The sequence below is a fragment of the Ammospiza nelsoni genome, chromosome 14 (assembly GCF_027579445.1).
Source record: "Ammospiza nelsoni isolate bAmmNel1 chromosome 14, bAmmNel1.pri, whole genome shotgun sequence".
NCBI classification, from domain to species: domain Eukaryota; kingdom Metazoa; phylum Chordata; class Aves; order Passeriformes; family Passerellidae; genus Ammospiza; species Ammospiza nelsoni.
Genome location: NC_080646.1, coordinates 2640632 through 2667608, shown reverse-complemented (window position 1 = coordinate 2667608; position 26977 = coordinate 2640632). Strand labels below are relative to the sequence as shown.

The following is a 26977-nucleotide window of genomic DNA, read 5'->3' as shown; positions in this document are numbered from 1 at the left end:
CTAACCTGGAGGTCCTGCAAAAGGACTTGTTGTAGTTAAATGTCACAAGACAGCTGGTGCCCAGCACTTAGGAGAAAGGGAAGTGATTTAGTTTTGGTCATTATCAGAAAAACATGTGTGGAGGACGGGCAATGAGAAGAGCAGCCGTTTTCTATTAGGATAAGAGTAGGTCAGGTGTAGTTAAAACTGGGTAAATGGAGCAGGAAATGTGGCTGTATATTACTCACCCAAGATATATTGCACACATTAGCCTTGTTTGATCGGCTTGTTCGGAGATTCGGTGCTCTGAGTGGTGTTTTAGGGTGGCCAAATCCAGGCTTTGTACTCTATTAAAATAAATATATTGCTCATGTTTAATAAAGTCTCTGAGTTTCCATGTAACTGAAAGTCTGCAAGTGGTCTTTGCTGGAGTCTTAATGAGTCCCTGCCTGCAATAGGCTTTTGAAGGTGGAAGGTGTGATATTAATATTGTTTATGTAGCAAAATAATTTATGAATATTCATTTAATGATGTTGCCGGCTTCCAACGTGTATCTGCTCTTGGGAGCTCTAATGGGTTTTCTCTCCTGGCAGAGAGCTGCCTCATGGAAGTGCCAGAGGCTTTGCTGTGAGGGCTCAATGGGCTGCCCTGCGCTGTGGAAATGCATCAGACTGGTGTAGCAAGGATAGTCAAAGAACTGCAAGGCTGCTCTGAAATTTGGCTGTGAAAACTACCCTCGTTCTGCAGAAGAATTAGGAAAAGTTGCTTTTCTCTATTAAAAAGCCCCATGCAATGCAGAAGGCTTTATTAGCACTGGGCAAGGCAAAATGTGTTGGGTGGAGTTTTTTAAGTGTGTCTGAAGATTTTGTGTCTTAATGAAGTGTGTCCTCTCAAAAGAAGTTGAGAGGGAGGTGCTAAGATGGACAGTTATTATATGCTTAATTTAACTTTATTAGATGATATTCTAAGAAATAATACCTTTTATCTCAACTGTATCCTATGCAGCATCTTTGTCTGCATTTACCTTTGGTGCTCTTTGACCACCCTTTGGTGCATGGACAGGCTCTATCATGTCCCTTTAGCTCCTTCCTAAGCTCTTGGGTAAATATGATGGATAAATACATGCTCTGGCATGGCAGCATCCTGCTTTCCTTTCAGGGATGGAGGACTGAGGTCCAGGTCTCTCTGAGATGCCTTAGTCCACATGGGCAGGCTCTTCCCATGGTAGGGTGATGGAAGAGCAGAATAAACCTCGCTGGGGGCAAACCCTGCTCTGCAGCTCAGATCAGCTCTCCAAGCTCTGGAACTAGACAGCCCAGCTGGAGGGGGAGTGAGGCCAAGCAGGGAACGTCAGCCAAGCATTGGACCCACCTGAGACTTCCCAAATCCTGATCTCTAGAGAGCAGCCTTTGCTGCAGCTAAAGATGATGCTGCACATACAAAGCAGAAACCAAACCAAGTGTGGGGGCACTTTCCCAGCTCTCTTTTCCCTGGCTGCCCCAGGGCGATGCTCGGTGCATCATCCACAGCCACCATCCCATCTGCGGGCAGTAAATCCTGCGGCAGCAGTCGGGGCTGACTGCGGCTTCGCTCCCCCTGTGCCTCTGACAAAGCTGTATTGTTTTGGTGTGACCTGCTTTTAGGAGCCCCCTGAGGTCCTGCCGTATATCTGCCCTTGCCAGATCCTGGAGGGTGGCTGGGACCCCGGCGGGGTCAGCGAGAGGGTACGTCACGGCTGGACTGCAATTATCCTGTGCGCTGGGAAACGCCAGGGCCGAGCCTGTGCCGTGACCTGGGGTCTCTTACAAAACCTTTGAAAGGTTCCAGGCTAGTGAAGGTTGGGTTGCTTTGCCTCAGTGCATCCTCCACTTCCTCCCCCAGGCATCCTCTGCTAAAAAATTTCACTTGTTCTGCATAACGGTTACTTTATTTGGACATCACATAGCAAACACATCCCGCTTTGCCCTGCACTGGCACCCCTGGGCTGGAGGGAATGTCCTTTGACCCTTTCTTATGACATCCTGCAGGACTGAAGTGCCCTGCTTCAAATCATTAGTTCCTTAGTTTCCTATTCTCCAGCTCTGGGCACCATCTGCCTGACAGAGCCACTAAATGGGGTTAAGTCCAAAAGAAATGGCAAATTGTGATTGTGCAAACTGCTCAGCTTGTGTTTAACAGGAGACAGAAGCAGAGTCTGGATGGAAACAGGCAAACAAAAACCAGAAGTTTGGTATCAAGGACAGCTCAGAAGGGGACAGCTGGGGAGGTGTCAATGTCCCCCTGCAATGGGTTGGCAGCCATTCCGGAAGGAAGCTCCACATGCCACCTCCCGATGCTCAGCATCACTTTATTTCTTTAATTTTCCCCAAGCAAGAGCAGCCCAAGTCCTTCTCTAAGCAAGCTCCGTGAGTCAGTGGCAGAGCTGGCCAGCCCCTTCCCATGGCTCCATCAGTCCATCAATCCACTAAAAAACAAAAAAAAAAAACAAACTATGGGCAGAAGGTGTTAGTTTTGGGGGAAGGATACTCTTGCCCCGGGGAGATGCCAGTGTGTCCTGTATGCATTAATGAAACACTTTCTTTCCGGTTAAGACTTGAAGGATGCTCATTGAAAATCAGGCTGCCATGGAAACCAAAGGTGTTTAGTCTTTTGGGAATGCTGTTGGACAGAGGCAGGGAGAGGTGTGGGAGGCGGGAGAACAGTCTCTGAAGAAGAGGCATTTTAGCAAAACCCTTGATTCACCATCAGTCCGTGCCTGTCTGTTGCTTGTGGCTGCTGATTGTGGGAGGGAAGGGTTTGTCCCTGTACTGGATGCTCTTTGTGGCTCCAGGGGCCTCCTTGCTCTCGGGGTGTCCCTGGGTGGATGGGGCATGTGGACCCTCCCGGCTGCAGGGACAGGGATTTGCTGTGGCAGTGGTGGCAGCGGTGCAGGGTGAGGAGGGGACCGGCAGCCGTGGAGCCGTGAGCACCTTGCTGCTGTGGGCACCACGTCCCTGACAGGAGGCAGCAGGTCAGGAACCTTCAGCTGCTCAGGGACACCGGTCCTGGCACCGTGCCCCCAGCTCTCCCTCCCCTGCTCCTGGAGGATGAAACACAGGAAGGTGCAAGCATGGAGAAATAATGGAATTATTGCTCTGTCATGTACCATTCATTTTAATTAACACAGCCCGTCAATGCTGTGACAGCAGTATTAACGAAGGTTGGGAGATTACTGCAAAACAATGTCATCTTCCTACACCTTGTCACTTCCCAGCACCGTCCCCTGACCAAGCCCTCTCTCCTTCCCCTGTTCATTCCACTTTCCATTCTCAGGCACTTGCTGGGAGCCCCTGTCTGCAGGCAGGAGCTGGGGGCTGCTCCCTCTCCCCTCGGCCCCACACGACCCCTCACCATCAGAAGTACCTACTAACGCATGTTTTAATTAGAATAATCAATAAGTTGCATTAGGAAAAGGATGGGAGTGGGCCCCTGTTGCACGCACAGAGCAGCTCTTCATGGTGGCTCATACAACACCCTGCACTAATGCTGCTGGAGATTGTCATTAAGGGTAATTAATTGCAAAGATACCCAGTGCTTTCTGTTGGGCACCTTTGGATTAGGGGCTGCTCAGTGCAGCAGGGGCAAACACGCAGTGGCTCAGCCTGGGCTTAAAGGCAAAATGCAAAGAAATAGATTAAAAGAGCTAACAGCCACCCTTCTTCCCATCAAATATTCCTGAAATCAGCACGTTTCTGCAGAAAAGCTCAGCGCATTGGAAAATCCTCAGCGCTGAGGGCCGGGGCTGTCAGTGCCGGCTGCCTGAAGATCGATTCACCCGTGATTTGGATTTTTCCCTTCGCAGCAGTTAATGCTCTGCCCGTGTTTTGCCACCATATCCCGCTCCGTAATTACAGTGACTGCACGGATCAATTAGCGCCGCTTAAAGCCATTAGCAGCCCAGCCCCGGAGCCCGCAGCGCATGGCCGGCAGCTCTGTGTGTGGGGAAGCCGCGGAGGGACACATTCACACCGTACCTGCAGTGGGCAAGCCCTCGCTTCTTTTAAACTCAGTTTTATTTTGGTTTTCCATGTTGTAACAATCTAATGATGGCCTCAACAGGGACATTGGGACACACTTTGTCCCGCTGAGAATGTTTCATTTCACTGGGATTTCCATGTTGCCTCTTGGGGTGGCCCAAAAGGTGACAATTCTGTTTTGTGATGTGGTTTGTTACCAGAAATTCATCGTTGTTCAGTGCCAAAGCCTCTGAAGGTCTGGGTCTGTCTTGAAGTATCCATTTGCAAGGGAATAGCAAAAACTTTTCCCAGTGTCTCATCCAGGGGGATGAGGGAAGTGGGGTGAGAAGCAGAGGAGGGATGAAAGCAAACACATTTTCGTATCTGAAGGGGAAGACAAATATTCTCTCTGTGCCTCAGTTTCTCTGTTAGAAACGCAAACTCTGCCTCTGCTGCCCACATCACCTGCAGATTCAGAGTTCTGTGGTGTTAGTTAAATGATTTATCAACTGCAGGAAAACCAGGAGCCAGCCAGCTCCAGTGGGGTGGATCTGTTAAAGGATGAAGATCCAGGCTCTCCACAAATTCATCCCAATTTATTAGTGAGCATAAACACCTCAGACACCAGGTTTCCATCCCTAATGCAACTATTTCAATTCATTTTTTGTCTTATACCAAATTTTTCCAAATGAAGGCTTTTCTACAAAGGTCTCCCCTAAAAACACAGATTAAACAAATCCTAGCAGAAGCCATGGCTGTTAACCAAATCTTGCAACATTAATATTTCCCATGCAGGGATTTTTTTCTCTCTTCTCCTTCCCTTGATGAAAGGCTTTACTGGGTTTAATGCTGACAAGTCCCAGCTTGTGTGGCTTGGCTGTCCCTGGGCAGAGCTGGCATCCCCAGCAGGGAGAATTTCTCTGCATTTAAAAAACATAAATAGCTCCAAGGTGCTTTCATTTTATTCCTATTTCTCATAATTTTATCATATAAGAAAAAAAATTTGAGCTGTTGTGAACCCATATTTTCAACAGGACTGAGGTACTCCATGTTCTGGAGACCCCACTGGGGATGTGTTGGTCCATGAGGCAACTTGGTGGTCCCTGGGAGAAGCTGGGGGGAGCTGATTTCCCAGGCCCAAATCATAAATCATGCATATAAAAAGTCACTCAGGGCGCTCTAGCCCAGCATGGGGCAACTGTAAATATTTTTGATCTAAGGGATTATTTTCTCTTTGGGCAGTGTCTCACTCTGTGTGTGACATCTCATTCCTGGATCGATGTTTTATAGGCACGTGGGCCCTTGTATCTGCTCATGGCTAGTCGATAATGCCAAAACATATGGGCTGTCGTGTACTTTTCCATGTATTCTGTTATATAGGCTCCGAAAATAACTTGAGGGTTAAAAAATAAATAAATCTCGAGGATGGTATTGTTTGTGCTAGATAAAATCCTGTGAACAAAGCAATTGGCATCATTTCACTTGCAAATTGAGCAGTGAAGCAAAATACCATTTATGAAACTGTAATTTATTCTTGGAAAATCAAGCACTTACAATGTCGGCTTGTCACAGGTTAAGTTACAGAAAAGGAAAAAAAATAGATTAATGATGAACATGACAACATTTCAGGGGAAATCATCACAGCTAAAGCCTTTGAAAAGCCTGTTTGCTCCCTGAACAAACGGGATTTTTATTTTTTTCTCCCAAGAATATTAAACCAGGGATTGCTTTGGGTCTCAGTGGTGCTGGCAGCAGCCGAGCAGGCAGTGGCAAGGTCTGAGGAGGTTCTTGTACCCCCTTTACCCCCATCCTGCTGCATCCTGTGCTGGGAAGCCCTCACTGATTTTGGAAGCCAAAAAGCAGACTGGCTCATTATTTTTTTCCCTGCCTGCAAATAGTCCATCCCTTACAGATCCTCTTTCTTGCAGATGTTCTTATTATATTCACAGAATCACAGACTAGTTTGGGTTGGAAGAGACCTTATAGACCATCCAGTTCCAACCCCTGCTCTGGGCAGGGACACCTTCCACTAGACCAGGCTGCTCCAAGCTGGCCTGGAACACTTCCAGGGTTGGAATATTCTTATGTTTTGGTTCTGTACAACTAACACCAAGCAACGTGAACAAGCAGCTCTCCAGTGGGGGCATCACCAGTGCCACCAGTGGGGCACAAACCTCATCAGTTCCTCCATATGATCCCGGATGTTCCTTAGCGAAGGTCTCCCAAGGTCTCTCCTTTGCCCTGGCTTTTATTCCTTATCCCTCTTAACCCTTTCTCTTCTGGCCAGGAGACCACTCTCCACTGACAGACACCCCTTGAGAGCTGGCAGACACCATGGAGTTATTGCAGTGAGAATGGGAAGAAAATGAATATAATTTGCACAAGAAGAGGACAGAGTTATTCGTCAGAATAAGCCCATAGGTGATGAGGAGGCATAGCTTTGTCTCCTGGCGTGTCGGAGGTTATGGACCAGTTGGAACCACAAATCCCAGCCTGGGGCTGCACTCTGGGTGTGGATCTTATATCGTTATTTAGGGAAATATCATCAAATAGTCCCCCATGATTTCTCTGCCAGCCTCTCTGAGGTCTCACTGTTAAGTTGCAATCTCTGCAATGACAAGGTATTTGGGGCAGGAGTGGGTATTTCCATGATTGTGGCCAAGGCATCGCTCGTCCCCCGCGGCGCTCGCTGAAGGTGACGGCAAAACGGAGTTCACAACCTGAGGAGTGATTGCCGGCTGTAATAGTGTGTCACGTATTAAGGGAGCATGTTTGAAACCACGTTATATTATTAAAATTCATGGGAGTGATTTATAGGGGTTTTTAAAAACAGCAGCTTGCCAATATAAATTGGCTTAGGAAAGTCAACTGTAATCCACCCAGGTCCAAATAATGACATTTCCTCCAATACATCCAAAAAGCTGAAAAGCAGAAAATAATATCCAGTCTCCAGAGATAAGGCGAGCACCCAAGGGAAAAAGGACTCTGAAATATTCATGCAGCCATAGATTGGATGGTGGAAATGGCCATTCCCAACGGCTGCGTTTAGGGACTGATGAATTTAGTTACTGTACCTTTATATTTATCGCTCAATAAACAAGACAAGCTCCTTTACGAGGCTGAGCAAGACTAATTTAGCTATTTTAGCGCTAAGGAAATGGCTTTCTGGGCAAGGCGAGGGGTTGGTAATTTTGCATGAAATTAGGAGACTTTTAATTTAGCCAAGGCAGCGAGCACTGGTGGGGTCTGAAGGTGCTGGGAATAACAGGGCTGGAGGTAAAAGCTGTGGAATAAATCCCTCCTGGAGCAGTGGGGTTGGGTGCTCACCCTGGATTTTGGGGAACCCCACACTGAGAGAGAGCAGCCCTTTCCAAACTGCCTGCACTTGCTGATGAAGATGTTCCAGCTCTTGATTTTTAAGATGATATTAGGAGGCTTAGGCCATTGCTGTAAAGGTTTTACAGCAGCCGTGCTGGAATCAAGCGTGGCTCTGTAAAAGTGTCAGCAAATGAAGCGGTGATGCCCGAGTGGTATTAATGCCAAAATGACCTTTCTGATAGTTAGGGCTTTATGGGATATTATAAATTCTCCTGTGTTGGCAGGGTTATAACTAGGACATTAGCAGTAACATCTCCAGCGAAATCTGAGGCAAGAATGTGGTGTTTGGAGTGAAAACACCCAACTTAATTTTTTTTTAGTGTTGCTGTAGCTGAAGAGTTGATTTGAGACGTTTCCAGCAGAAATTTGAATGCACGTGGTCAAAAGGAGATTGCTTCTACTAAAGACGAGTTTTGAGCACTCAAGTAGGGTTTTTTTGAAGGCTCTTAATATTTCCAACAGCCCAAAATCAAAGTGATTTAAACGTATTGCTTGGGGTTTTTTATTTCCTTAGTTTCTAAGACTTCAGATTAATATTGTCAAACCTTTTTTTTATTGCCATGAAGGCAGGGAAAGTCCTTTTTAATGAAAGCCACAAGCTCTATACAATACCTTGACTCTGCAGCTGCTATCTGCAGTACCAGATTTCACTGAACTTACATGAAAATCCCCTGAGTGAGCCCACTCTGATCTTTTTTTCACCTCTTGTGTTGCCACTGGGAAATAAAATCAGGTTTTATGCTGGTATTTATTATGAAGTATATATTTAGACAATCCATGCTGCAATTTAGCTCTTCCGAGAGCTTTGGGGAGTTGTTTGGAGCAACTTTTCACTCACTGCTTATTGAGCTGCTGGGCTCACTCTCACTCCTTCATTCCCCACAGCCTCTACTTTGCCTGTCCTTTGGCATCGAGGGCAGCAGGAGCAGCACACAGGACAGTGGCAGGAGGGTGGCTCGTGGCTCACAGCACATTTTGGGGCAAGGATGCATCTTAGAATCCCAGAATGGTCTGGCTTGGAAGGGACCTTAATAATCATTCTGTTCTCACCTCCTGCCATGGGCAGGGACACCTTCCTCTATCCCAGGGTGCTCCAAGCCCCATCCAACCTGACCTTGGATATTTTAGGGATGGAGCAGCCGCAGCTTCTCTGGGCAATTGTGTCAGGGCCTCCCCACCCTCACCTAGCGCTGCAGGCAATGGGAAAAGCAGCTGCAGCAATAGCTGAACAAGAGCCAAGATTAATTGGAAATTGATTTGCACTTCTAAGCACAGGTGTCACACTGTCACCCTAGAGGTCTCATCTTACCCAGTTCCCAAAGAGCCCCCATGCTCCAGAAGGACTCTGCCGATGGCTTCGCTGGAGTTTATGAGCAAAGCATCAAAATAAAAAAACCCTCAGCTCTTAAATGCTAAATTTTGGAAGATGCTCTTTGAGAGGAACCAGATTCATCACCACTGAAGTGGTGATGCCCCAAGTTGCTCTGAACAATCCTCACACCACAGCCCTGCATATGACAAGAAAAACTCCACACAGGCTGATTTATTCTAGCTTTATTTTCCTTGTACAAGTAGCCACAGGCTAAAATCTAAACAGAGCAAACTACAAAAAACCTGGGTTTTATTATTATTTTTTTAATACAGAGCTAACAGTCGTGGGATCACTGGGATTTCAATATCACGACAGTTCAAAGTAAGAAAGGTAGAAAATAAACAGTAGAAAAGTGCTTTGCAATTTGGGTTTTTAGTATTACTGCTAACAGCTGACTCCCAAAAAGGACTGGGACAAAGGTTTAGCATTGGTTTTATTATGACTTTCTTACAAACATAAAGATATTGCAAGTTGAAATGTTGGAAATAGGATCAAAGTACAAATCCCTCTTTGCTTTTTAAGTCAGACCCTGATCCAAAGCCCCGTGAAATCAGGCTTGTCCCTGACTCGCTGGGCTTTGCACCGGCCCTGTCCCTTCTTCCCACGCGATGCTGAAGCCCAGGCTCTGCCCTTGGAGTGAGCCTGGAGCCTTTCCCTGATTCCCAGTGTTCCAGGGCTTTCAGTGCCATGGCCCTGTGCCAGCAGCGCTTTCGCCGGGTGGTGCTGGTGCTTCTCTCCTCCCCATCTCCCTGCCCACAGCTCCAGCCCAGGCACCTTCCTTTTCCTTTCCCTTTTTTAATTTGGCGGGTGAGGGAAATAAATGAGCCGGCATCAAGTTGCTCGATGGGATCTGTAACCTGCCTGCTGCGGCGCGCACGGGGATGGATAGATTTCCACACACTGTTTGCACAGATGAAGCGAGGAGCTCCCCCCTGTTTGTTTTCATAAGCTTTTAATTTCCTTTTTTTTTAACCAATTTTCCCAGACTTAAGTGCTATCAGAGGGGGCTCAGACACGGCACTGATCCCCCCTGAAATGCCATGGGATGGTTATCCCAGAGGAAGACCCCTACAGGCAGCAAAACTCTTCCCTTCACTATCCAGAGGCAACAACACTTCGTAGCTTCTCTCCTCTTATTGCCAATTTAAAACCTACAGTCCCTTGGTATAATTTTGGGTGGAAGCTTTAAAATTCCCAAACTGGTCCAGCACTTAAATGTATCAGCCCCTTTACAAAACGAGGAAGAAGAAAGATAATGATAGACAAATAAATACCTGAATCCAACAGTGTGAAAATACCCTGTCACAGCATAAAACTATTCCCTGTTCAACTAAAGACAATGTGGATACTATCCCTGAGGAAGCAGCCGTCTCTGGTTAACTTGAGATCTTCAAGAATAGGTTGTGCCCATTATGGGTTACCAAAAATAAAATTAAAAAAAAATCAGCTTTTGGATATTTATTCCTTCCCATAATTTCATCTCACATAGCCAGAAAATAAGAGGGTTTTTGGGATCAGCTGACAAAAGGCAACAGGTTGAATTAGTGTAATTATTTAAAAAATATTGTAGGATCAGATTCCTACCCCAAACACAGGCAGTCTCCAGCAGTTTGCACTGGATCCAACACCTGCCTGTCATCCAGTGGTTGTATCTCTGGGTAGAACTGATTCCTCCCAACAGGAAAAAGTTGGGAGGGAAAAAAAAAGGAATAAGAAACCTGGCAAGATGTTCCTTAAATGTTGTGGTGTGTAAAGGAGTGTGAAGGGAGTGCTGCCCTTGGCTGGCAGGTGGGCTCTGATGGTGAAAGGCCCTGGCAACCAGCCTGGGACTGTCTGGCTGCCTCACAAATGATGCCTCGACCCCTTTCCTGTGGCACAGCTCATCTGCCACACACAGGGACCTGCTGTCCCACATGCACCCAAATACAATGTGTCTACCCGAGTACAACTGTGCGCTGAACACAGAATAAAATTCTGTCAGTTTCCTTCAAAACCAGGGCAGCAGTTTGGATGAAGGAAGGACAGACTGTCCTCCATGCTGAAACCAAACACAAGCTCTTGTTTTAATTCTTTTTTCCTCCTCATTTCACAGATTAAGGGCCAGACATTTGCTAGGTGATGTTTTTCCAAGTTTTGGGTTGGGACAGTTTTGCCTCCAGCCCCGTTCAAGTACTGCAGTACAGCGAGTGGGGCTGTTATGTGTTGCTTTTCCAGCTTAGTGGCAGCCAGAGGCACAAAGACAATATGTAATTCTGAGTGGGTTTTTTGCCCAGTTTGGTGGACTTAGATAATTTAGGGAAGACCATGGATCCTCATGGATCACCAGACTTCAGCCTCATCCCTCCAGGGACTGAGCTGCCACAACTGTCTGTGTTTGGTCCCAATGGAATTGATAAGAGCAGAAAAGAAACCCCAAAAAAGAGGAAAAGCTAAACATCTAAAAAAAAGTCCTTAAAGATTTACATCCATCTTCAACCATCTCAAACCAACACAGAATCTGCATTGGTTTAAGCCACCATGTTTCTGCATAATTAAAAACAACAAAAAAACCTCTATTCTTGACATACTATTGTATTCCAACTAGTCAAATGGCACAGAATTTCCCTTTAATAAAAGGAAGTAGTGACAAATACTTGTTACTATTACAATATCACAATAATATGATATTAAATTAATAGCATGTTCACAGCTCCAGGAAGTCTGAGCTGAACACTACTCTAGGTTCTGTGTTCACTTTGGCAATGGTACTTACTCAATGTGAATGGTGGCGTTACACACATGAAAAAAACAATAAAAAGAGAATCTGGGCTGGAGTGGGAGCGGGATGGCAGGAGAGGATCAGGTTGTCTTTGATATGAGGTTATAACTTGAGCTGTTTGGTGTCTTCTCCTCCCTCCTGCCTTGCCCTAACCCCGGCATCCCCTGGCTCCTGTGGTGGGTGGGCTGTGCCCTTGGTCTCACACAGCGCTGTCCCCCCACAGTCCCTCCCCAGGCTGTCTCCAGGTCCAGCATCACAGGTGTGAGCAGGGATCGTCTGACAGCCCATTTAGCCTCTTTGGTGGGGTAGGGAAAGGCTGTTTGGGGGTGTTAATGCCAAAATGTAACCCTTTGCATCTTTTCTGTTCTGCATGATGTCTACAGGAGGACGAATTTTAATGGAAGAGGGCTAGGAACACTGAGCCTGAACAGCTCCTTGCTCTTGAGGTTGGTGCCATTACATCTTCTTGGGCCAAGCTGGATGAGGACAGAGTCCTGCTCCCAGGTAACCCTGCCCAGCACCAGGACTCAGCTCAGGGAAGAGGCATTTGCTCAGCCTCCTGTATATTATACTATTTACACAGCCATTGGTTACACCCCATTGCCAGCTGGGCAGGTGATGGGGTGTTTTTGACACAAGGGACTCTCCCACTGGTACCATTTAAAAAAATACAATTCATACTTTTAAAAAATTTAAACTAATTTCCTTTCCTGATTCTGTTCACTGTCCTTGCAAATACAGCAACGTTTGATTTACCACCACCTACACAAAGAGATCAAACCTTTGCATTTGCCAGGGTTTAACCACTTCACACAGCAGAGAAAGGGCTGCCCTCTGGCACCAGCTGGCACGTGGTGTCCCTGTCCCCCGTGTGTGCCCCTATCTCACCCATGGGCGATGCCGGTCACACACTGACTCACAAGGCTCCACCATGCCAGGACAACCCAACCTCCACAGTGTCAGGTTGGTGGTTGATCTCTGGAGGGGACAAACCCTCTCTTTGGTGTCAGGAGCTCCTCTGCCCACCCTGGGCATGGGGAAGGAGCAGCTCTGGCAGCCCCCAGCATCCTCCTTGCCTTGTCCCTCCCAAGGAACTGAGCCTTTTTGGCTCCACTCATCCTTTGGACGTTCTGTGGCTGGAATGGCGCTGGAGGAGCTGGGGGCAGCTCAGTAGCATCTCAAGTGCTCTACTGGGGGAGTGCTCTATTGGGGTTTCCCCACGGGTGCTCCTGATAGCTGGGTGGGCTTTGGGACAAGACAGTGATGTCCAGGTTCCCACCTCCCAAGGGTGTTCTGTGCTGCTTGTGCCAGCACACGCTGTAGATCATCCTGCTGGGAATCAGCCTTGGGGAGCAGCACACTGATGCGACACAAGGGTGCTCTAGCCCCAGCACTGGAATCTGCGTACCCCATCCCTTCAAACACAGGATGGAGCAGTGCCCAAATCAGCCCTGGAAGGCAGTGGTGCCAGGGAGCCACAGGGCATCATGCTGCTTATCTGTGACAGCCCCAACAATCTTTAAAGTAAAAAACCACAACATAAATCTCCGCCACACAAATTCACACTGGAGCCCCCAAAAGTAAAGCTCATAACACCAGTGAAGCATCGTGCTTCATGTGGGGCTGGATGGGAGAGGCAGGAATTGAGGGAGAGGGGAGGACACACACACACACACACACACACACACACCACACGAGTTTCTCTCACACTTGAGGTAGAACATTGCTTTCAAAGGTTTGGAAGTGCTTTACATGGGAACGACAACAAGGAAGCCACCAAGGTGGCGGGTACAGAGCGTGACTGCTGAGGTAGGACCATGCTTGTACTGACCAAGTGCTATGCTACTTGTTTGTTTGAACACGAAGGAAGACGAAGGTATTTCTGCTTCCCAGAAGACATTCATTCCGGTTGAGGTAGGTTCTGAGTTCACTCGGGTTGTCTGTCCAAGTCTTTCAGTAGCCCTCAGGCATCCTTTGACACACACACACTCTTTTTTTTTTTTTTTCCTTTTTTTTCATATTATTTAGAGTCAATCAGCAAAAAAAGTATCCTGAGAAATAGCAAAAGTGTACAAAATCATCAAATCCACGGAGAGACAGCCTTCCTAGGCTCAATTTTTGGAGTCAAGTTAGAAGGATTTTTCCAAATCCAGTCTTCTGGAAATAAAAAATAGATCCAAAAAGTAGTCCTAAAGCTGCTGATCAGGAAAAAGTCTGGGATGCCAAGAGATGGGGGCTCCACTGTATCCCCAGTCTGTCAGAGACTGGAGAGTTTGCCAAACTCTGCCAAGGAGTCTGTTACATAGCAGCTGTGGGAAAAATCCATCGTGACCAGTCTCCAGACAGCCATCATTGGAAGAAACACATTGAGAGGCTCAAGAGAGGTCAGAAAGATAAACTTCACAGAGTTTCCAAAAGGCTGTATACATATATATATATATATATATTTATATATATATATAAAAATAAAGCAAAACAAAAAAATAACAATCAGACCGTAGAAATCTTCAATTGACCTGAGATTGACAACTCGTAAAGACATCACCAGCCGTGGGTTTGGTTTCTGGTAACTCCTACAAGAGGCTTTGAGTCTTGGCAGTTTTATCCTTCATTGGCAGAGCCGTGGTTGGGAGCTGGAGCAGCAGGACTGCTGGCATGGGGGTTTTGTGGGAGGGGGTCTGGCTGCTCCTCAATGATGCTGAACTCATCCAGAGGGAGTGTGGAGATCTGGGTTTCATCGTGGGGGGCTGACAGGCTGTGGGCCGACTGGAGAGAGAGAGAAGGGGACAATGCAGTGACAGTGACAGTGACAGCTCTCCAATGCACAGCCAGGTGTGCTCCCATGCTGCTGGACTTACCGTTATTCCCTTCTCCTGCTGCTCCTGGGATGGGGATGCTGGGAATAACCTCTCCAGCTCATTCATGTCCAGCTGCTTTCCGTTCAAGTCCCGGTCATCCCTGTCTCTCCGAGTGGCCCCATTCAGGACAAGGCCCGTGGCACTGCGCTGGCTCCGGGGGATCTGAGGGGTTGACAGCTGCTCCTGCACATTTTTGCACATCAGCAGCCTGAAAAAAAAAAAAGGTGGAGCCTGAGAGTGAGAGAGGTGGTTCATCCTCTGTTCCCTCCCCCAGGCCGGCATCTGCCTTCTCCCTTTGCTACATTTCTTCATCCTTCAATCCATCCTATAAAGTCCAACATTGCACTGGTGGGCACACTCACAGTACCACCCCATGTGAGCAGTGGCACGAGCATGCCTACCTTCCTCGGTACCCAAACATAAGGAAGAGGATGCAGAATATGATGCACGTGACGCCGATGTGGATCCCGATGATGATGCCGGTTGTGGAGGTTTTATTGTTCTGCTCGTCCTTCATGCAGTCACAGGGAGGATTCAGCACTGCCAGGAAAAGGTGGATAGGTCAGTGGTGCTACTCTTCTATTGCTCCTCCAGCTTTTGGGGAGCCCAGAGCCAAAGTCAGAGCCTTGGGCAGTGCTGGGAGTTGTGTATAGGAAGAGTAGAACCATGTGGGAAGCAGTGATTCACTGCCTGCCTTTGCACCTCCCTTGCTCCCAGCACTGCAGGAAGGGAGACACAGCAAGCACAGGACTGGAATATCTGTAGTGAACCATCCTTATTACCTGACACAATTAATGGAAAATACCCACTCTGATGTTAATTTTTGCAATACCCCATGCTAAAGTGGGAGGTAAGAGGCAGGCACCACACCAGAGCAGGCTGAAACCTGATGGAATAGACAGATGCCAGTGAGATTAGTATTTACTCCAGCACAGACAGAAGAGTAATAACTATCTCTTGAAGATATTCCCACTGGAGGCTTAAAAGTCTTCCAAGAGCAGCAGGATGTTTTTTAAACATAGATGAATATGAAAGGTGTGATCAGTTAAGAGATTCCCTCTAGAGGTTTCTCCTTTGCTGCCACATAATACAGAGCTCACACTCTGCAGCCATTTCCCTTTCCAAAGCCACGTGTCCTTCCTTTTGACCAGTGAGGGACAAAATATCCAGGAGAGCTCCAGGAGAGCAGAGATGCTCAGTGCACCATATCTCACCTGAGGATGGCAGATGGTACCTTATGCATTGGGGGTTGTTCGTGTTCATAGCCTCACCTCTGAGTCAAGCTTAGGGGACAAACCTAGCGTGTGCAAAACATTTGGTTTGTCTTCCCCCCATTGGTAAAAAAGCCATCCAGGTGCTCTTAGCTCTGCAGAGTTTTGCCTCAACATTATCTGTGATGCTGAAAATAAATGAGTGGCTGAAGGTGAGATGAGTGTAATGCCACAGGGGACACGCAGGATGAGTTTGGCCTCACCACCTTCCTGCAGAGCTCTTCCCAAACCAGCAGTGAGAGACAGGTCCCATCTCACCTGTCCTCTCCACAGTTTCCCTCAGGGACACGAAGCGGACAGTGGAATTTCCGTCCCCGTGCTGGTTGTAGGCGAGGAGCTTGACTTCATACACCACCGATGCATCTGCCCAGGGGGACACAAGAGGGACAGTTCAACCATGAGCCTTATCTCCCCCAGTGATGCTTATCTGGGAAAGGAACATCTTAACAAATACACACAAGATGCTGTGAACAAGTACCTGTTGCTGGGAATGCACCCACAAAACCTGGGGCACAGCTGCAGCATTTAGGGATTGGGATACACATTTGCAGGAGCTCTCTCCTACAAATCACAACAGGGTGGGGAGGGGACATGGATCAAGGTGTCATCATACTCACCCAGGTGGGTAATGTTGTAGGCTGTGATGTTGCTGGCCAGGAGCACTGGACCTGTGTACTGGGAGAGGTGGACTTTGCGGTAATACAGCTTGAAGCCTTCGTGCTGGCCCAGTTTGATGGAGGGCTCCCACGTTGCCTGCACGGTGGTGCTGTTAATGACTTTAATAAAGAGGGATGGCATGGCTGGGACTGAAACAAAGAGAGAAAGACAGTGGGTTGCAAGTGCTTTTTCAGTCTGTGTGATGAGAAATTCCCCAGCAGCCTTTCCCTGCAGTCACTGCTCCAAAGAATGTGCCAGCTGAGACTGAGAAAAATCTGAGCAGACCAGAATCTGGTTTAACAGCTTTGAACTTCTTCAGGGAGCTGTAGGAGTTTGCAAGGGCTCCCTCTGCTAAGATCAGCAAGCAGAAACTACTTTTACACCTTGGTTGCAATATGATGCTCAATCTGGCCGGGTCAGGGCAGGAATGCAGCAACTTTGGCAATACGTTCTCAAATTCCAATTTTTTGCCCTCCACCCTGAGGCACAGACCTTTCAGAGTGATTAATGCCCCTGGCAGGAAGGAACCAGAAGGGATGGAGCTGGAGACATCCGTCTTAAAAGTTTTCTAGGTACCTGCACTGGCATGCAGGGAGCTTCCTCTCCCCATCAGCTTTAGGAGGGAGATTTGTGACTATGCTGGGGACTCAGGAGAGAACCAGAGCATCTTCATCAACAGCCCCAAACAGCTGAGCAGCCTGAGATCCCTGCACAGCTGGGGCTGGCTTGTTTCTGGAGGCAGGCACTTACCTGGCCTGAGGGGCACACAGGGGGTTAGCTGAGAAGATGTCCCTGCTGCTGATTCAAAGTCCACCAGGAACATGCCCCAAAACCCTGCCCTTTTTCTCAGGGTGTGCTGCAGAGTGGGTCAGACTATTCCCTCTCCAGATCCCCAGAAAGCTGCCTGACCCCATCCTGCCCCATCAGTCTTGCTTGAGAGGCAGAGATCTGCAAGTTAAAGCCAATTTTCTTGTGATACCTGGGTTTTCCAAAGCTGGCTCTGCCCCAAGTCCAGCTTCGTGCCCTGGGCAGCACTGGGGCACACAGTCTATGTTTTCCCCTCCCTCCTTCCCTCTCTTTCTCACACCAATACCAGATGTGTCTCAGCAGGACATTTCACTGCTGTTTTTTTTCTCATTTCCACAAAACACCCCCAGGCTAAACTCTCCCATCAGTTCCCCAACCTTTGGCACCATCCAGAAGGTGCAAAGCATGAGGTGCTACAGGCTCTGCCCTGCCCAGGGCTTGGCTCCAGCACCAGCACCAGGAGGGAGAAAAGGTTTTGGGCACCAAGCTCAGCTCACCCCACAGCAAAATCGTCCAGCAGAACAGCTCTACTTCTCCAGCAGCCTCCAGGCTTTGAGGTAGAGCTATTTTTCCAATCTCAAATGATTACAAGCTCAGCAGTTCCCACATACAAGGCTTGCTGGGCTTGCACTGGACTGAAGCTGCTTTCTGGCTTGTTTCTCCCCAAAGGGTCTCTAAGGATGAGCTGTGCAAACCCGGCCTTTGGCACAGAGTTCAGCACAACCATTAGTGAGTGATGGGGAAAAGCAGATGAAACGTGGCCACGTCAGTCTAAGACTGATGAGAGCTAAAAAGGGCATTTCCTCAATTTAACAGTAAAACTGCATAGCACAACTGTTTGCCTTTTCCTGGATACTGAGAGCTCAAGCTTTCCCACGTGGAGATTTAGAGGAAGGATGGATGCCTCTCCAGCTGAGCAAAAGGGTCTGGGCGATCCTGTCTCTTCCCAAACTGATGTCCTTGTTCAGGCTGCTGGGGCTTTGCTTGATGGCCTCTGAGTAAGCCCATGGAGATGAACAAGTCCCTGCTGACTGCCACGCATCTCCACGTGGATTCAAGAGGAAAGACCCAGTGTTCTGGGTGACATAAATGAGATCTCATCCTGCTTGAGTGCTGCCAATGTGAAAAAAAAAGGGCTGAAGTATTCCTTCTTGATAGGATTTATTCTGATGTGCATTTCATTGCTGGGAAAGCTGAATTTAACCATTCCTGGGTGAAAAACACAGAGTAAATTCTATTTATATCAGAATGTGCCATTCCTCCCAAGGCTGCGTATTTTTGCAATCCAATTAAATACTCCTTTTTTCTTATTCTCCCAATTCCCTCCAGGGCAAAAATCCCCGCTCTGAGAAGTTGGACCCTTGTTTAAAGCATCACTTTTCCAGCCACGGGTGAAAACACCGCAGAAAAGGAAATTATCACATTATCCCATGGACAAAGAAACACTGATGTGGGCCATCCTGATTTGTGAAGAGTTGGCTTTATTTTATGGTTGCAGAGCCTTACATTTAATAAAAACCACAAGAATATCTCTCCTTCAAAATATGGAATATAATGTATTTATTCAAACTTTGAGTATATATATATATATAGATGTATAATACTGATTATAGGTATAGGCACTCGCAGAATGCACGTGCTGTTCATAATGTGATTATATTATAATGTGATATATTATATTCATAATGTGATATATTTACACACAGACAGATATATTCCATTGTATACACTTATTTGTGTATACAATGGAATATATCTGTCTGTGTGTAAATATATATATACATATATATTTACCAGCAGATAGGTGCTTCACAGAAGTAGATATTAGACATAATATGGAGCTAATATAAGTGAGGCATCTCCCTCATGCTAAGGGCTGGGAAACTTGTTTTCCTCTTCCGTGCTGTTTGGAATTTTCCCCAGGTCATTTCAACTTTCTTCTTGAAGGCGTCTTTAGCCGAAGATGACTAAAGGAACAGTCTTCATCCTAGAAAAATGTCAAAAAGTCCTGGAGAAAACCCTAAAAAGCATTAAAAGACAAGAACAAGGAGTGTGTGCTGCTTAAAGAAGCAGAGAGCGTTTGAGATTTAAAATACCATGGCATTTGTGAAACGGCATAAAGGAGAACGACAGGGAGGAGGCAGAAGGGCCTTCCCAGAGAGTGAGGTTTATGGAGGAGGACAAGGTTCACTCGAGTCCCTTCTCTACAGCATCTTCCCTTCTACTTTCCATCCAAAATCAGCACTGGCACAAAGGAAGGAGCACTGTGTCTCTAGAAAGCATCAGAGGCTTCAGGCAAGCGCCCTCTCAGTGTATTGCCAGCCCTGAGAAGCTGATGGCCCCAAGACAAAAGTAACCCTGTTCCTCTATTTTCTGTAGAGTATTTCATATTCCTGCTCCAAACAATACCAGTATAACATGGTCACCCAGATCAGCATCCAGCTGGCAGCACCTCTGCTGCCAAGGCTCCACTGAGCTGTCCCTGGCTGCTGGATATAGCATCTTGGAAAATCCATCCTTTTCTGAAGCTGTCAGCACAGATCCAGGGGCTCCCCGAGCTCAGGGGGGACTCAACTCTCCTGTGCATGTTGGGAGGGCACAGGGTAAAATGGCTTGGCCATGAGAAGAGACAAATCTGCAGTGAAACCTGAATTTGATGACAAAAGCCACTGGACCCTGGGTCTCTGAGCCGCTCTCTCCTCTGTGAGCAAAAGGCAACAGGCACCCGAGTGAAGAAAACTGAACAAATGAAGCCAGAGCTGCAGCTTGTAAATATCTCCTTACTTTCCTACAAGGCAAACATAGGCTGGGGTTGAGTGATCTGAACCAAGTCAGCTTGTCTATCCAGGACAGGGAGCTAATTCCTGAAGCTTTGTTATACAGGACAAGCCTTTTTAAAAAGGATACCAGGACAGAGATACCTTAAACTTCAGAGAACCAGGAAATTTATGATCCCATTACCAGATACCTAACTATTCCTGTCATAATTGAAGGTAATAATGACAAAAAGTCCTCTCTCACTTGACGTGGACTTCTGCAGAGTCACCAAGCTCTGTAGAGCATGGCTGGCTTGTAGCTTCTGGGGCTGAACTTGGAGCATCAGGTCAGGGAGTTTCAAGCTTTGCCTCAGCCCATCCTTCTGCCTCTAAATTGTGAGGAAAAACAAACTCCAAGGGTGACTGATTCCCTGTAGAGTATCAAGGAAAATAAACTCGCAGAGCAACAACCCAGCGGGCGAGGATTTACTGGTGTTTTTGCTTAAATTCTGTAATGAATGTCTGCAAGGGCTGAGAAGAGAATGAGAACTGGATCCCCCACCTGGAAGTCAACACACTTCCATTTGATCCTAAATAGCATCCTCGCACCAAGGCCCTCTCTGCTGGAAATTCATAATTACTGAATGTTCATAAGAATGATTCCTAGGAAATTAGTCTCCATATCTGAGACAAGCCAGGATTCAGAAATAGATGAGTCTCTAGGAAAACATTCTTCCAGTTCTGACTGACATATCACACTGGGGCTGTGGTTTCTACCTGGCACCTTTGTGCAAGGATGCTATATTAAAACACCCACTGTCTTACTGGGGAAGCTAACTGGTGGCCAAGTCAGGGGAAAAAAAGCCTTAGAGATCACCCTAACTTCCCACTGAAACAGAAAGCTGCTCCAGGGCACAGATTTGTAGGTCAGGACAGCTCAGCTCTAGTGTGATTTTCCCTGGATAGAGCAGAAATAATAAAATCTTTGCAAGTGTGGCACTTATCAAGTAAGAGCTGTGAGTACCAGAGCTGCTGGAAGATGATGAGATGCTGCTTGAGCAGGAAGTCTGCATGTAGCAAGGAGTTTAGGAACAGCCCAGAGCAGCTGCAATGCATGAGGCCAGGCAGGTTTGCACTCACCCCCTGCTACAACATCAGCTGGGAGATGCGATGCTGTGTTTAATCAGTCAACCCCCCTGCAAGGATACAAGTGAGTTTTACACAATATCCCAGAGGAGGAGGAGCAGCAGGAACAAGGAGCAGCAGCACCACAGGCTACAGTGGCACAGCGCTGCGGGGCGGTGTCGGGGTGAGCGGCGCTGCTGCTACGCACAGCGGGCGTCGGCATCTGAGGGTCCCTGCGCAAAGCGTGCCTTACCTTCCCCCAGCGTGCTCACCACCGTCACTTCTGAGGCTTTGCTGGCACCCCGCGAGGTGTAAGCCTTTATGTAAAAGCTGTAGCTGGTCGAGGGCTCCAGATCAGTCACTAGCTGCTGGAAGGTGCTCTTGCTAACAGCCTCCTGGTACTCCATCTCTACGGGGTCTGAAATGCAAAGGGAGAGAGAACTGAGTGGTGTTAGGCTTTGTAACGGGTAAAGAGAATAAATGTTTTAAGCAGTTTGGTCCCTGGGGTGGATATGTACCTGCTCACACACATTTCTGCTTACATAAGGCCATTGAAACTGGTAATGTTGGGCTTTGAGCAACCTGGTCTAGTGAAAGATGTTCCTGCCTGTGGCAGGGGTTGGAACTGGATGATCCTAAGGCCCCTTCCAACCCAAACCATTCTGTGATTCTCTGATCTCTGCATGCTTTGCCAGAGAGCTACATGGGCAACAAGATTTGACTATGCAGCTTCATCCTCTCCACCCTTTTTATAATTACAATGGTATATTTAGTATTTCCAGGTATTTACAGTGTATTTACAGCCTCAGCTCTACCCTTCAGAAACTGGGAGGTGAGGGAAAACACTGATGGCAGCATGGACCACTACAGTGCAGACCTGGCTTTACCCAGTGGGCTGTGTAGCTGAATTACAGGAGGGCTGAGGGTGCTCAGGGCAGTGGGTGTAGCACTGTACCTGCAGCTTTCCGGATGTGCAGCACGTAGCCAATGATCTCCTTGGTGTTCTGCAGAGGCTTTTCCCAGGACACCTGGATGGTGGTTGCAGAGACAGTCTCTGCCCTCACGCTCTGAGGAGGGCTGGGCAGCCCATCAGCCCACAGCACAGTGAGGCGGGCGCTGGCCTGCGTGGAGCCCGCGCTGTTCTCGGCCAGGCACTGGTAGATGGCTTCATCCGCCTGGTTGATCCCATAGATGGAGAGAGTGCTGTGTGGGGACATGAGAGGGACAAGCATCACACTGACTGCCATGGTCCCTGTGCTGGCTCCCATGGCAGGGCATCCCACAGCCTCTGTTTCCACAGAAAGCTTTCAGGAAGCTGTGGGCTGGTGCTTTTGGGGAAGGAGAAGTCCAGGAGGTGGATGTGTCATTCCCTGTGACTGGGCAGATTATCTGTCTCGACTGCAGATACTGTGGTTCAGGTATAGCCAGATGTGGACACAGAGTGGGACAGGGAGCAGCAGGATCTAAAGGTGTGGGTTCAGGAAGATCCCAGCCACACCACAGAGCCAACTCTGTGGCAAGTGCATTCACACAGCCAAAACAGCTTTAACTGGCTTATCTCCAGTACACACCAGTGAGACCCATCCAGGCTAAGCCAAGCCCAATCAAACTCAGCCAGAAAGCCCTCTGGTGATGCTCTAATTGCATTATAACACATTAGAGCTGTCTAAGGGTAACACCAGGATTAGATGATTTATCCAGCAGGGTTATAGCCTCAGCTGCCTCTTCTGCACTTCCAGAAACACCATCACCATGAGCCAAAAGCCAAAGCTTATGAGCAAGTCATTTGTCTGCAGAACCTCTGTGTGTGAACCTTGCTGCCTTCCAGGGAAACAACTAGAGCAGCTCTTCCAGCCTGCCCCTGGGGGCTTCCATATCAGGTTTAGATGGTGTTTTCACCATGCAAGAAAGGACAGGCACTGACTACCTTGGAAAACATCCCTACAGGAGGGGGAAAAGCCAGCCATGTACCAGCTTCCCAAATGAGCACATTCCTGAGCATGGTGCCCATCTCTGCACAAGGACATCCAGAGTCTTTGTACATGTGGCCACATGAACTGGAGTCCATTTCTGCACTGCAGGACCCTCCAGCAATGGCTGTGGACAACTGGAGCAAGTTCAGGGCCAGCTCAAAAGTTGCACCACCCAATATCTTTAAAACAACACCAGTGACTACTGACTCAGAAATAATTGTGTGCCATATAAGCTCTGTCTTGCCATTTGAACATGCAAAGCAGCTTTTCTCAATAACAGCTGCTCACAAAAAGGGACCCATCAATGAAAGCTCCACTCCAAGCCAAGCCAGGAACAACATGATTCAGGATGTGAATCCATCAGACACAAGGCTTCCTATATAAATAAATATCAAGTGTATCCCCCTTCTAAGGCATGGCATGGTCACTGTCACCAGTGGGTACAGCTCTGAGTTTGGAAAGGCAGATTTAACACGGGAGATGTTCTTTTACCAAACTCTGAGGCAACAGCTCAGGTTATGGTAAAATCTGCCAACAATGCCTTTGGTCCTGGGAGGGTGTTCTCACACACAGGACATCCCTGGGAAAACTTCAGAAGCTCACATGAGCTTTTTCTTACTTTTCTATAAGAAATGACTGAAACCTAATTAAATCCACATCCACTACTTGCTTCTAAGGAGAAACAAATTACTTTCTTCTCCTGCAGTGAATTCTAGGTGGACCTGGAACTTGACTGCACATGAGTAAATCCAAAGCATCCCTGCTGATGCAGGGGACACTTCAAGGCTTTTTGGGAATCGCAATCAAAGCTGCCTTTTATGTAAATGAAAAACTGAACATTGGAAGTGGAAATTATAAATAACCTGCCACTGCCTGCCTGTATGTCAGAACAAATGCTTCTTCTAATTGCAGCAAAATATTGGTCTTCATATATTAAAATTTATTATTGCTGTTGATTTAACATTCCTATTTCTGCCTTGCAAATTATCGGGGGCCATGGTGAGTGAGCAAATGTTTAACAGTCATCTATTTATGTCCTGTGCCTTTGTTTCCTTGGAAACATTGTAAATGGAATATCAAATGTGATGGTTTCAGCTGATATGGTGATTTTCGAGAATCAGCCCTAAGCTCCTCTCATAGCCACGGACTCAACGTATCTGATTAAATGGAAGGAGAAAGGCAGAGCTGGGAGAGGGCTTGGGGAGGAAGGACCCGATGTGTGGCTCAGCTGTGTCAACAAGGGCTGACTCCTGTGAGGACAGATGGCAGAAGGCAGAATTACGCCATCCCAGAGCTGCACTCCCAGCCCTGCACAAAGCAGATGTGTGGAAGGAGCAGCAGCACTTCCTTCTGCCCCGTCAATGCAGGGATTATTTCCATGTGGCTGCTGTGCATCTGGGCACCCAGAGCAGCCAGGCTGGGCTGCCACACGGACCAAGAGCAGCCTTAAGCTTCCCAAGCACAAAGCAGATCTGGACCAAGGGGTATTTAGGCTCCGCTGCCTCCAGGTGCATTTACTTGCTCTGCTTAGAGAGAGGAAGATGTGAAAGGAGGGAGGAAGAGGGGAGCTATGCTGAAAAGCAGTGCAAGGAGCCTGATGGCAGTGCTGTGATTCTGGGGCCAGAGACTCCTCTCTCCTGGGAGGATTTGGGGGTGAGCAAAGCTCTTCATGTAGGACACAGATGATGTGAAGGATGCCAGTGGTCCTGGAAGGATGGCACTTGGCCACTGGGACCTGGAGCTGAGCAGAGTCTCTGTCATGAACAGTCAAGTCAAAAGAAATAAATAGTATTTTCTGGGAAGTTGGCATGGCACATAGCTGGAAATTTGCTTCAGGCTTAAAAAGTTCATTTTCATTGAGATTTCCTTGGCTGTGTTTGGATGTGCTGTGCAATGAGAGCCTTGGCCATCCGTTACCTGGGGCCCACGTCAATGATACACAGGTAACAGGACACTAAAACAGCTGGATTTTTGGCTGTGAGAGCATGGACAAACTGGTGAACAGAATGCCCAGCATCTAAACACCAGCTCCATGAGAATCACCTCCCATGTGGAGGATGCAGTGCAGCAGGGCCAGTGTTCAGTCCAGGTTTTGCTGCTTTTTGTCTTTTCTTTTTTTTTAAGAAAGCTCTAACAAAAGGAAGATCTGTAGTTGCCGTGTGAGAAGGCGCAGAGCGTCTCTGTGCATCAACCATCTGAAATATGCAGTGTCCTTTTATTTCCTCCCGTCAACACGGAAAAAATCTGTCACTTTGGGACATCTGCTGCTGGAAAACTTTCCCGCGAGTGCCAGACTGGCAGCGCCGCGAGCACGTCAGATGAGGCGAGATGCCAGAAGGCTTTCTGCTGGTCACCAGAGCCGCTCGGCGAGCCGAGGGCTCCATCACATCCCCACACAATGCCCTGACAGGCATTGATGGAAGTGGGGAGAGGAGCTGCTGCAGATTCACACCCGGCTGAGCTGAAACGAGAGGCCTCCGCTGCTCGAAAGCCACAGTATTCCCAAGCTGTCTCCCCAGTTCATAGGCAATCAGGATGACTGATCTGGCTCGGGTCAGGGGTCCAGGCCGCTGACCGGAGATCGGCTTTCCAAAGGCTCCTCTGAAAAAGTCTGCGAACTGAAGGAAGGCTCTTCATCGATTCAGGAGCACAAAGGAGAGGGGCCCATCTGGGAGGGCATCAGCCCGCGTGCGCACAGGCGCACAAAGGAGGGTGTGTGATGAAATTAATGCAGAGAGCAGGCTGTGGCTAGCAGGGACAGCATTCTGAGTGCCAGCAGATACAGAAAGCCACTAGTGCCACATTCAGATGCCCCATCCCTGCTCTGGCTGTTTGTCATGACCTGTGTTGTGCTGTGCTGCATTGAATGATCTGTTCCTGGGCTGCTGGCCTGTACCACACTGGGAAGGAGCCTTTACCCGCCCCCAGCTTTGCAGAAATCCCCTGTATTCTGAAGGTTGCCTTTCACACCGGAAATTAAGGTGCTAAACTTGAAAAGTGACACTAAGCAAACACTGCATATCATTCCAGCCTTCTATTCTATATATTCTACACATATTCTTACACATCCAGACATTAAATATCAAACAGAACATCCTAGGTGAAATTGGGTTGGGTTATGCAGAAGGACTCATTTCTATTTTGCAGGTACTGCAGTTCACTGGCCAGGATCCCAGCCCAGTCTTGTGATTTCAGACTCATCCAAGAGCAGCTTCTGGAAGGCTGTTGCTGGTCCCAGCCACACAGTCTGTTTAAATGAGCCAAAGGGTACAATCACAGACTTAACTGAATCCTGCCCCAGGAAGCAGAGAAGCCTTTACATCTTCAAGACCATGAGGAAGCACAAAATATCTCAGAAAAAGCTACTGGAAGGAAGGGCAGAGCCTGTATTAGTAGGACTGCAAGTGCAGACACCTGTGAGAGCTCTCTGCTGCTAAACTGAAAGTCCCCCAAACTTTTCCCAAGCAAGCAGCACAGATACTGAAGCAGAAAAAGACCCAGCCTTATTTAGGGGAGACTAATTTTAGGCTACACCACTATGGGCTCAGTCTTGCCTCAAAGCCTCCCATGTAAGGACCATTTTCTGCTGATGGATTTTGCTGTGTGCAACAGCTGGAACAAACACTAACTCCTGATTCAATGCACTTCAAGAGCAGCTCAGTGGAGCAGCACACAGAGAAATTACACAGGCAACTTGGTAGCAAAATAATCACAGCCACATGAGAAGGAGATGCTGATGCCTGTTGCCGTTGGCTGATCCAGGGCTGCTGCAGGCCCTTTTTGTGGGATATGGCTGTGTGATCCCAGCACAGGATCCCTGCTTGGTGCAGGGATCACGCTGATTCCACACTGCTTAGACGGCTTTGTGCATCTGTGCAGCCATCCTCCTTGCAAAGGCCATTTCCACGTGTCTTCCAAAGTCAAACCCATAAATTATGTTTAAATCAGGAGCAGCGGGTTCACATCCCCATCCTCCACATACTTATTTGTCATGCTTCTGGGAACTGAAATATGATTTGCTACAGAGCACTCTCCCCTCAATCACAAC

At 47.8% G+C, this 26977-nt stretch overlaps 1 protein-coding gene and 1 long non-coding RNA gene across 3 annotated transcripts in view; one reads left to right on the top strand and one right to left on the bottom strand.

Moving 5' to 3' along the window:
* LOC132079605 (uncharacterized) overlaps window positions 1-18570 on the top strand; it is a 34556-nt gene extending 15986 nt beyond the window's left edge. Inside the window, exons 3-4 of one of the 2 annotated variants that reach the window (XR_009419433.1) lie at window positions 11866-11986; window positions 18405-18570. This is a non-coding gene — a long non-coding RNA (uncharacterized LOC132079605). Of the gene's footprint in view, window positions 1-11865; window positions 12020-18404 lie in introns of those variants that run through there. The other variant, XR_009419434.1, reaches the window with a different exon arrangement.
* The window catches only part of IGDCC3 (immunoglobulin superfamily DCC subclass member 3), a 94553-nt gene continuing 81659 nt past the window's right edge, over window positions 14084-26977 (bottom strand). Inside the window, exons 8-14 of the mRNA XM_059482328.1 lie at window positions 21912-22159; window positions 21210-21374; window positions 16229-16417; window positions 15870-15974; window positions 14742-14880; window positions 14341-14548; window positions 14084-14248 (exon numbers count right to left, since the gene is read on the bottom strand). Coding sequence (XP_059338311.1) covers window positions 14084-14248; window positions 14341-14548; window positions 14742-14880; window positions 15870-15974; window positions 16229-16417; window positions 21210-21374; window positions 21912-22159 — 1219 coding nt within the window. The remainder of the gene's footprint in view (window positions 14249-14340; window positions 14549-14741; window positions 14881-15869; window positions 15975-16228; window positions 16418-21209; window positions 21375-21911; window positions 22160-26977) is intronic.